The 11,090-nt window shown below is 47.5% G+C and overlaps 1 protein-coding gene across 1 annotated transcript in view; it reads left to right on the forward strand.

Annotated features, from left to right (window-relative positions):
- The window catches only part of LOC109879001 (beta-1,4-mannosyl-glycoprotein 4-beta-N-acetylglucosaminyltransferase-like), a 78,360-nt gene extending 68,483 nt beyond the window's left edge, over positions 1–9,877 (forward strand). Inside the window, exons 3-7 of the mRNA XM_031833429.1 lie at positions 355–527; positions 698–854; positions 3,575–4,284; positions 4,591–4,900; positions 8,266–9,877. Of these exons, the coding sequence (XP_031689289.1) occupies positions 355–527; positions 698–854; positions 3,575–4,284; positions 4,591–4,900; positions 8,266–8,736 (1,821 nt within the window). The 3' untranslated portion in view covers positions 8,737–9,877. The remainder of the gene's footprint in view (positions 1–354; positions 528–697; positions 855–3,574; positions 4,285–4,590; positions 4,901–8,265) is intronic.
- Positions 9,878–11,090: the final 1,213 nt, after the last annotated feature.

Here is an 11,090-nt window from a genome sequence, read left to right on the forward strand (position 1 = left end):
TTTGCTGTGACAATACAGGTCAAATTAAGATCTTTATATTGTATATATTCAATGTATTTGAAAGGAAATTGTATGTGAGGTGCCAATGTACCGACAGTCTTGCCCAAGCTGTCTATTGTTGCTCATGTAATAACAAGGCTGACAGTTGAAATAAGTCATCTGACGTTGTGTTTTCTCAATCATTTTACTGTGTGTATAGTTGGAAATAGTTGAGGCTATTCTGTATGTTTTTTAAAAACATTTGTCAAATAAAATCTATTCATTCATTCACAATGCCAAAATGTACGTTCATGCGGGGGAAAAAGTGATAATTTTATTGTTGTTGATAAAGTCATTCTATTCTATTTGTTCCAGGCCCTACACTACGTATCCCTGCTCAAGGAGCTGTCGGCCCCGTACCCCAACATCAAGTCCTTCATCATGGTGACAGGCTTCTTCTGGAGGGAGGGGGCCACACCGTTAACGTCGGCTGCCTCGTCGTCTGACTTCGCCGCCTCGCAGGAGGAAGGACCCCCGCCCGCCCTCAGGTGTGTGTGGGTCGGAGGGGTGGGGGGGAGTGTGTGTGTGTGTGTGTATTGATGTTTTTCCATGACAGACATGGGAACTGCTGATGAAGTAGGGCTTTGTAAATACTTTTGATTGATTGATGACAACATGACCTTTCTGACCAAGATGACATTTCTGTTTGTTCCTACAGGCCCTCGGACACCAAGCCCCGGATAGTAGGGGCTATTGGCCCTGGGGGTGGAGGAGGAGGTGGGGTGGAGATGAGGCTGAGAGAGGAACCTGCTGCGCCCCAACCATGGGGTCAACCAGAGGAGGAGCCCAGACACAGGGACACGGATCACAACGAGGTGAGACAGTTTGGTTGAACTGTCGGTTGTTTTACATGTCTTCACTGTGACTTAGGAGGATGGACAGTTTGGTTGAACTGTCGGTTGTTTTACATGTCTTCACTGTGACTTAGGAGGATGGACAGTTTGGTTGAACTGTCGGTTGTTTTACATGTCTTCACTGTGACTTAGGAGGATTGACAGTTTGGCTAATCTCTACACTGTGTTGACTATACTGCCATGCGTATGAGCTACAAACTGTTGATCTTAGAAACTGTTCTCGAGTCAGTGATCATGCCTGGTCATGGAAGTGCTAGGGAGCCTGGGATATCTCCTGCCAGATGTGTTGACTACTCCCTGCTGGGATGTGTTTGAGGTTCTTAAACGAGGGTGTTGGCTAAATGTTAGCTGTGTATTAGAAACCCTCCTCAAGGCAATGATCAGGCCTGGGCCTGTATCTACAAAGCGTCTCAGAGTAGTAGTGATGATATTGGATCAGGTCCCCACCTGTCCATATAATCATATTCATTATGATATTAAAGGCTACACTGATCCTAGATCAGCACAGAAAGAGACGCTTTCTGAATACAGGCCCTGGGCATAAAAGTGCTTCGGAAACTGTGATAAGAAAGAGTATCTTTGGAAACGGTTCTCAAGGCCATTATCATCGGTAGTCTACCTTCAGTCAATACACCATTATCATCAGTAGTCTACCTCCAGTCAACACACCATTATCATCAGTAGTCTACCTCCAGTCAACACACCATTATCATCAGTAGTCTACCTCTAGTCAACACACCATTATCATCAGTAGTCTACCTCCAGTCAACACACCATTATCATCAGTAGTCTACCTCCAGTCAACACACCATTATCATCAGTAGTCTACCTCCAGTCAACACACCATTATCATCAGTAGTCTACCCCCAGTCAACACACCATTATCATCAGTAGTCTACCTCCAGTCAACACACCATTATCATCAGAAGTCTACATCCAGTCAACACACCATTATCATCAGAAGTCTACCTCGAGTCAACACACCATTATCATCAGTAGTCTACCTCCAGTCAACACACCATTATCATCAGTAGTCTACCTCCAGTCAACACACCATTATCATCAGTAGTCTACCTCCAGTCAACGCACCATTATCATCAGTAGTCTCCCTCCAGTCAACACACCATTATCATCAGTAGTGTACCTCCAGTCAACACACCATTATCATCAGTAGTCTACCTCCAGTCAACACACCATTATCATCAGTAGTCTACCTCCAGTCAACACACCATTATCATCAGTAGTGTACCTCCAGTCCACACACCATTATCATCAGTAGTCTCCCTCCAGTCAACACACCATTATCATCAGTAGTGTACCTCCAGTCATTGCATGTCAACAAAGTAGCAGTTAACACTAAGCTCTATTCAATCCGTATTGCGTAAGTACAGCTCAGCGTTTAACACTAGAGTGTTCACAAAGCTCATCACCAAGCTAAGGACTCTGGGACTAAACACCTCCCTCTGCAACTGGATCCTAGACTTCCTGACGGGCCGCTCCCAGGGGTGGGTGCTTAGTCCCCTCCTGTACTCCTTGTTCACCCACGACTGCGTGGCCGAGCACGACTCCAACACCATCATTAAGTTTGCTGACGACACAACGGTGGCCTGATCACTGACGACGATGAGACAGCCTATAGGGAGGAGGTCAGAGACCTGACAGTGTGGTGCCAGGACAACAACCTCTCCCTCAACGTGACCAAGACAAAGGAGATGATCGTGGACTACAGGAATAAGAGGGCTGAACACGCCCCCATTCACATCGACAGGGCCAAACACACCAAGAAAGTCTACAGTTGCACCACCGAGAGCATCCAGACAGGTTGCATCACCACCTGGTTTGACAACTGCTCGGCATCTGACCATAAGGCGCTACAGAGGGTAGTGCATATGGCTCAGTACATCACTGGGGCCAAACTTCCTGCCATCCAGGACCTATATACTAGGCAGTGTCAGAGGAAGGCCCCAAAAATTGTCAGACTGCAGCCACCCCTGTCATAGACTGTTCTCTCTGCTACCATACGGCAAGCGGTACCGGAGCGTCAAGTCTAGGTCCAAAGGGCTTTTTAACAGCATCTACCCCCAACCATAAGACTGCTGAACAATTCATCAAATGGCCACCCGGACAATTTACATTGAACCCCCCACCCCTTTGTTTTTACACTGCTGGTACTCAGTGTTTATTATCTATACATATTCAATTTACCCCTACCTACAAATTACCTCAACTAACCTGTACCCACGCACATTGACTCAGTACCGGTATCCCCTGTATATAGCCTCGTTATTGTTAATTTATTGTGTAACTTTTTAGTTTATTTAGCAAATCATTTTCTTAAAACTGTATTGTTGGTTAAGGGCTTGTAAGTAAGTATTTCACAGTAAGGTCTACACCTGTCATATTCGGTGCTTGTGACAAATTACATTTGATTTGATTAAGTCCTAGCATGATTTCCCTGTTGACGGGACGCCTATCCCTAAGAATTAAAGGCAATGTTCCCGCAATAGAGCAGACTGTATTCATGGTAAATGCTGCATATGCCGGCCCAATCGGAAATTACATTTCTATCTGTAACCTTTCAGCGATGTAGAATGTAAAGAGCCCTAAAACAGTTTCTCTAGATTGATCTGTGAGGACGAGTAAAGTGCTAAACAGTCTCCTCTTTGTCTTGTCTTCCTCAGGAGCGTGAAGGTGAGGACCTCCACTTCAAGCCCTGGTACCCCAGCCACCCAGCCCACCCTGTCAGACCTTACGCCCCAGAGGAAAGGGCCTCGGCTGGGATCGATGACCAGGTGGTGCCCTCCAAGGCTCCATCCCCGGACCCCTTAGAAACCCTGGGCGACATCCACACCCGCACCCACCAGCTCCAGGACGACCCCACCTCCTACTTCGTCCGCACTAAAGCCGGAGCCCTCTGCTTCCGCCAGGGGACGGAGGTCACCACCCCCAGGGATGACGCGGCACGACCCGGGGGGCCTACTGTGACTGGTACTGGGGTAGGATCTCGAGCAGGCTCCCCTGGGCAACGTAAGCCCCTGGTGGTCCTGAACCAATCCCACCAACAACCACTCCATCCGTCGTCCTCCGGCACCTCCATGCCTCCCAAGGCCAAATCAAGAGGACGAGGAGGCAAACGACTGGTAAAATGTGTGTGTCGGCCGGGGTGGCACGGGCCCTACTGTGGGGTACCTACCATGGTCTACCACTCTAACCTGCCCACTAAGGAGAGACTGACGCCCAGAGAGACACCCAGGAGGGTGATCAATGCCATCAACGTGAACCATGAGTTTGATCTTCTCCACGTGAGGTTCCACGAGTTGGCCCAGGCTGTGGATCTGTTCCTGGTGTGTGAGTCTAACTTCACCGCCTACGGAGAGAGACGACCACTACGGTGAGTGGACATAGATGTATATGCGTCTGTCTGTCTTGCTGACTTTGTGTCTGTTTGCCTCCAACTTCACCTCCAACAGAGAGAGACGACAACTTTGACGAGTGGACTGGATGATGTGATGGCTGGCTGTCCATCTTGCTGGCTGTCCATCTGGCTGGCTTTCCATCTGGCTGGCTGGCTAGCTGTCCATCTGGCTGGCTTGCCTTCTGGGTGTCTGTGTGTCTGTCTTCTCTTCGTCTCTCTCTCCTGAAAGACTCGTTTAAGCGTATCTGTTGACACACTGTCTGTATCTGTCCCTCCCTCCAGGTTCCTGCGTCTCCTCCTGAACGGAACCTACGACTACGTGCGCCACAAAATCCTCTACGTTTTCCTAGACCACTTTCCCGACGGCGGGCGCCAGGACGGCTGGATCGCAGATGACTACCTCCGTACCTACCTGACCCGCGACGGCATGGCCAGGGTGACCGGATCACGCCCCGACGACGTCTTCGTCATCAACGATGCCGACGAGATCCCGGCCCGCGAGGGACTTCTTTTCCTCAAGCTGTTCGACGGGTGGACGGAACCATTCGCCATCCACATGAGGAAGTCGCTCTACGGGTTCTTCTGGAAGCAGGTAGCCTAGGGGGTTAGAGATTACAGGGACGGGCTTGTTAACAGAAGGTTGCTGGTTCTAATCCCAAATCAGACGTGAAAAAAATCTATCCTGTGTAAACTTGATGGGCAATCAAGTTTTTTTATCTTATCTCTTCGAACAGGATTTGAGCCGACGATTAGAGGATTATTAGTGACAGATTCTAGAAAGATAAGATCTCTATTGGATTCCACTCAAACGATATACAGTGCCTGTTAAGTGCTATAGTTGGCTATTAGGATCACTTAACCCACTAAAACTGCTTACTGGTGTGTGTATGTGTGTATGTATCGGAGGGGTTGTGTGTATGTGTGTATGTATCGGAGGGGTTGTGTGTATGTGTGTATGTATCGGAGGGGTTGTGTGTATGTGTGTAGGTATCGGAGGGGTTGTGTGTATGTGTGTATGTATCGGAGGGGTTGTGTGTATGTGTGTATGTATCGGAGGGGTTGTGTGTATGTGTGTATGTATCGGAGGGGTTGTGTGTATGTGTGTATGTATCGGAGGGGTTGTGTGTATGTGTGTATGTATCGGAGGGGTTGTGTGTATGTATCGGAGGGGTTGTGTGTATGTGTGTATGTATCGGAGGGGTTGTGTGTATGTGTGTATGTACCGGAGGGGTTGTGTGTATGTGTGTATGTATCGGAGGGGTTGTGTGTATGTATCGGAGGGGTTGTGTGTATGTGTGTATGTATCGGAGGGGTTGTGTGTATGTGTGTATGTATCGGAGGGGTTGTGTGTACCGTGCATTCAGAAAGTATATTGACTCCTTAACCTTTTCCACGCTACAGCCTTATTCTATAATGTTCCTTGTCAATCTACACACAATACCACATAATGACCAAGCAAAAACTGATTTTATTTTTTATTTTAGCTAACACAAGTATTCATACCCTTTAATCAGTACTTTGCTAAAGCACCTTTGGCAGCGATTACAGCCTTGAGTCTTCTTGGGTATGATGCTACAAGCTTGGCACACCTGTATTTGGGGTGTTTCTCCCATTTTTCTCTGCAGATCCTCTCAAGCTCTGTCAGGATGGATGGGGAGCGTCACTGCACAGCTATTTTCAGGTCTCTCCAGAGATGTTCCATCGGGTTCAAGTCTGGACTCTGGCTGAGCCACTCATGGACATTCAGAGACTCCTGCGTTGTCTTGGCTCTGTGCTTAGGGTCGTTGCCATGTTGGAAGGTGAACCTTCGTCCCAGTCTGAGGTCATGAGCACTCTGAACCAAGGTTTCATCAAGGGTCTCTCTGTACTTTTCTCTGTTCATCTTTCTCTCTATCCTGACTAGTATCCCAGTCCCTGCCTCTGAAAAACATCCCCACAGCATGATGCTGCCACCACTATGCTTCACCGTAGGGATGGTGCCAGGTTTCCTCCAGATGTGATGCTTGGCATTCAGGCCAGAAAGTTCAATCTTGGTCTCATCAGACCAGAGAATCTTGTTTCGCATGGTCTGAGAGTCCTTTAGGTGCCTTTTGGCAAACTCCAAGCAGGCTGTCATGTGCCTTTTACTGAGAAGTGGCTTCTGTCTGGCCAATCTACTATAAAGGCCTGATTGGTGGAGTGCTGCAGAAATGGTTGTCCTTAAGGAAGGAGCTCCAGGAACTCTGCAGCTCTATCTGAGTGACCATCGGGTTCTTGGTCACCTCTCAGACCAAGGATCTTCTCCCCCGATTGAACAGTTTGGCTGGGCGGCCAGATCTAGTAAGAGTCTTGTGGTTCCAAACTTCTTCAATTTAAGAATGATGGAGGCCACTATATTCTTGGGGATCTTCAATACTGCAGAATTTTGGTACACTTCCCCAGATCTGTGTAACAACAGAATCCTGTCTCGGAGCTCTACAGACAATTCCTTCGACCTCATGGCTTGGTTTATGCTCTGACATGCACTGTCGACTGTGGGACCTTAAATAGACAGGTGTGTGCCTTTCTAAATCATGTCCAATCAATCGAATTTACCCCAGGTGAACTCCAGTGGGGTGGCAGGGTAGCCTAGTGGTTAGAGTGTTAGAGTGTTAGTAACCGGAAGGTTGCAAGTTCAAAACCCCTGAGCTGACAAGGTACAAATCTGTCGTTATGCCCCTGAACAAGGCAGTTAACACACTGTTCCTAGGCTGTCAGTGGAAATAAGAGTTTGTTCTTAACTGACTTGCCAAGTTAAATAAAGGTGGAATAAAACATCTATACATTTAAAACAATGGAGTTGTAGAAACATCTCAAGGATGATCAATGGAAACAGGATGCACATGAGCTCAATGTAGAGTCTCATAGCAAAGGGTCGGAATACTAAGGTAAATAAGGTACTTCTATTAACTTGTTTTCGCTTTGTCATTATGGGGTTTTGTGTGTAGATTGATGAGGAACATTTTTTATTGAATCCATTTTAGAATAAGGCTGTAATGTAACAAAATGTGGAAAAAGTGAAGGGGTCTGAATACTTTCCAAATGTATGTGTGTGCATGTATTGGAGGAGATGTGTCTTAATTTAATTTTACCTTTATTTAACTAGGCAAGTCAGTTAATAATAAATTCTTATTTTCAATGACGGCCTAGGAACAGTGGGTTAACTGCCTTGTTCAGGGGCAGAACGACAGATTTGTACCTTGTCAGCTTGGGGATTCAAACTTGCAACCTTTCGGTTACTATTCCAATGCTCTAACCACTAGGCTACCTGCCGCTCTTTAATGTGTGGTGTTGGGTGTGTGTTAATGTGAGGGGTTGGGTGTATTTGTGTGAATGTGTGTGTGTTAATGTGAGGGGTTGGGTTTGTGTTAATGTGAGGGGTTGGGTTTGTGTTCATGTGAGGGGTTGGGTTTGTGTTCATGTGAGGGGTTGGGTTTGTGTTCATGTGAGGGGTTGGGTTTGTGTTCATGTGAGGGGTTGGGTTTGTGTTAATGTGAGGGGTTGGGTTTGTGTTCATGTGAGGGGTTGGGTTTGTGTTCATGTGAGGGGTTGGGTTTGTGTTCATGTGAGGGGTTGGGTTTGTGTTAATGTGAGGGGTTGGGTTTGTGTTAATGTGAGGGGTTGGGTTTGTGTTAATGTGAGGGGTTGGGTTTGTGTTAATGTGAGGGGTTGGGTTTGTGTTAATGTGAGGGGTTGGGTGCACACATCCATATATTTATATGTACATATTCTTATTCATTCCTTTACACTTGTGTGTATAAGGTTTGTTGTTGTGAAATTGTTAGATTACTTGTTAGATATTACTGCATGGTCGGAACTAGACGCACAAGCATTTCACTACACTCGCATTAACATCTGATAACCACGTGAATGTGACCAATAAAATGTGATTTGATTTGATAGATTCCATCTCAATAAAGTGTCACCTTCTTGTTCTAGCTGGGGTCGTTGGAGGTCGTGTCGGGGTGCACGGTCGGAATGCTCCGAGACGTCTATGATGCCGATGGGATACGTCTCCGGCGCCGGGAATACTACACCATGCCCGGTTTCAGGAAGTACGAGAACGACACGGGTCACATCCTGGTCCAGTGGGCTGTTGGAAGCCCCTTCCACTTTGCTGGGTGGCACTGTTCTTGGTGCTTTAGCCCTGAGGGCATCTATTTTAAGCTGATCTCGGCCCAGAACGGGGACTTCCCGCGTTGGGGCGACTACGAGGACAAACGGGATCTGAATTATATCCGGGACCTGATCCGGACGGGGGGTTGGTTCGATGGATCGGTGCAGGAGTACCCCCCCTCGGACCCCAAAGAGCACATGTACGCCCCAAAGTATATGTTGGAGAATTATGAGAAGTACCTGTACCTTCTGGAGAACCCGTATGTCAAACATGATAAAATGATTGAGGGGTAACGAATTCGGGAGGGGTGGAGAATTGAAGGAAGTGAATGGGTAAGGAAGGAGGGCCCCTGGGACTCACAAGGGGGGGACATGGAAACAAAATTAGCACTCTTCATGGGTGAAGGATACAGAAGGAAAAAAAGCCTTAGCACTGATGGGGAAGGATACAGACGGAAGGAAAACACTGACGTTGGAAGGATACCTAACACAAGCTCCAAAAAGTCCTTATTTTTGGGTAAAAGGGAACATTGGAACAGCTTTGGGGGGAAATGACCACTGACTACTGACAAAATAGTCCTCCCTAGAAACACTCTCTATATCAACCTCTGAGCCTCACCTACTACTTTCCTAGTTCTGACTGACAGACAGGCCTTTATGCTGGGTTGGTACGGTGGGGGCAGAGGGACAAAACAGGCGAATCGCAAACCTGTGGAAAAAGGAAGCAAAAGATGACATTTTTGTTTCTGTTGATGTTTACTTCATCATATCGTCATAGCGACACAGACACTCCCTCATCCCGTCGCGGAATTCTCACTCACTGTTGGATACCTTCCTGTTGTGTTTTTAGTGACCCCCTGCTAACACACACACACACACACACGTTCTCCTCTCATCATATGTGAGTTAGATATAGTGCAGTCTACAGTGTATTGCTTTCCTATGGTTAATATTCTTGCTTGCAAATGAACTGACAAGAAAAAAAGGCTGAATCGTTGTAGAAACTCTCAGTTAACTTTACACACATGGAATGGGACTTCTGCATCTGTTGCTGCAAACCACTAACACTCTGTGTGTGTGTGTGTGTGTGTGTGTGTGTGTGTGTGTGTGTGTGTGTGTGTGTGTGTGTGTGTGTGTGTGTGTGTGTGTGTGTGTGTGTGTGTGTGTGTGTGTGTGTGTGTGTGTGTGTGTGTGTGTGTGTGTGTGTGTGTGTGTTTAGGTGTTAATCTGTGTGCATGCGCGCACATGTGCACTGGGGTGTGCTATCCTGAAAGGTCAGAACACAATATGTGTGTGTGTATAACTGGGTGACAGACAGACAGACAGCTCTGAATGAATGATGAAGTGATGTCGTCTTCATAGCCTTTTGTACAGCACAGCAGAGGGTGTATTGTTGTTCTATGTGGCCTATAAAGACAAAGATTTAAACACAAAATACTGGTTGACTCTCTCTCTTCCTCTCTTTCAGTTTCTCTCCCTTACCTTCTCCTTGCCTTCTCTACTGCATCCTTCTCTCTCCGTCCCATCTGTCCCTCTCTCTCTCTCTTCCTCTCTTTCAGTTTCTCTCCCTTGCCTTCTCCTTGCCTTCTCTACTGCATCCTTCTCTCTCCGTCCCATCTGTCCCTCTCTCTTTCAGTTTCTCTCCCTTGCCTTCTCCTTGCCTTCTCTACTGCATCCTTCTCTCTCCGTCCCATCTGTCCCTCTCTCTCTCTCTTCCTCTCTTTCAGTTTCTCTCCCTTACCTTCTCCTTGCCTTCTCTACTGCATCCTTCTCTCTCCGTCCCATCTGTCCCTCTCTCTTTCAGTTTCTCTCCCTTGCCTTCTCCTTGCCTTCTCTACTGCATCCTTCTCTCTCCGTCCCATCTGTCCCTCTCTCTCTCTCTTCCTCTCTTTCAGTTTCTCTCCCTTACCTTCTCCTTGCCTTCTCTACTGCATCCTTCTCTCTCCGTCCCATCTGTCCCTCTCTCTTTCAGTTTCTCTCCCTTGCCTTCTCCTTGCCTTCTCTACTGCATCCTTCTCTCTCCGTCCCATCTGTCCCTCTCTCTCTCTCTTCCTCTCTTTCAGTTTCTCTCCCTTACCTTCTCCTTGCCTTCTCTACTGCATCCTTCTCTCTCCGTCCCATCTGTCCCTCTCTCTCTCTCTTCCTCTCTTTCAGTTTCTCTCCCTTGCCTTCTCCTTGCCTTCTCTACTGCATCCTTCTCTCTCCGTCCCATCTGTCCCTCTCTCTCTCTCTCTCTTCCTCTCTTTCGGTTTCTCTCCCTTGCCTTCTCCTTGCCTTCTCTACTGCATCCTTCTCTCTCCGTCCCATCTGTCCCTCTCTCTCTCTTCCTCTCTTTCGGTTTCTCTCCCTTACCTTCTCCTTGCTTTCTCTACTGCATCCTTCTCTCTCCGTCTCCCTCCCCTCTGTCCCTCTCTCTTTCGGTTTCTCTCCCTTACCTTCTCCTTGCCTTCTCTACTGCATCCTTCTCTCTCCGTCTCCCTCCCCTCTGTCCCCTCTCTCTTTCGGTTTCTCTCCCTTACCTTCTCCTTGCCTTCTCTACTGCATCCTTCTCTCTCCATCACCCTCCCCTCTGTCCCTCTCTCTTTCTCTCTCTTGCTAAGGTCTGGTAAAAAAAGGTCACTTGATTGCTCGAGCAGAAATGTGCCGCC

This window comes from Oncorhynchus kisutch, linkage group LG1, assembly GCF_002021735.2.
Source record: "Oncorhynchus kisutch isolate 150728-3 linkage group LG1, Okis_V2, whole genome shotgun sequence".
NCBI classification, from domain to species: Eukaryota; Metazoa; Chordata; class Actinopteri; order Salmoniformes; family Salmonidae; genus Oncorhynchus; species Oncorhynchus kisutch.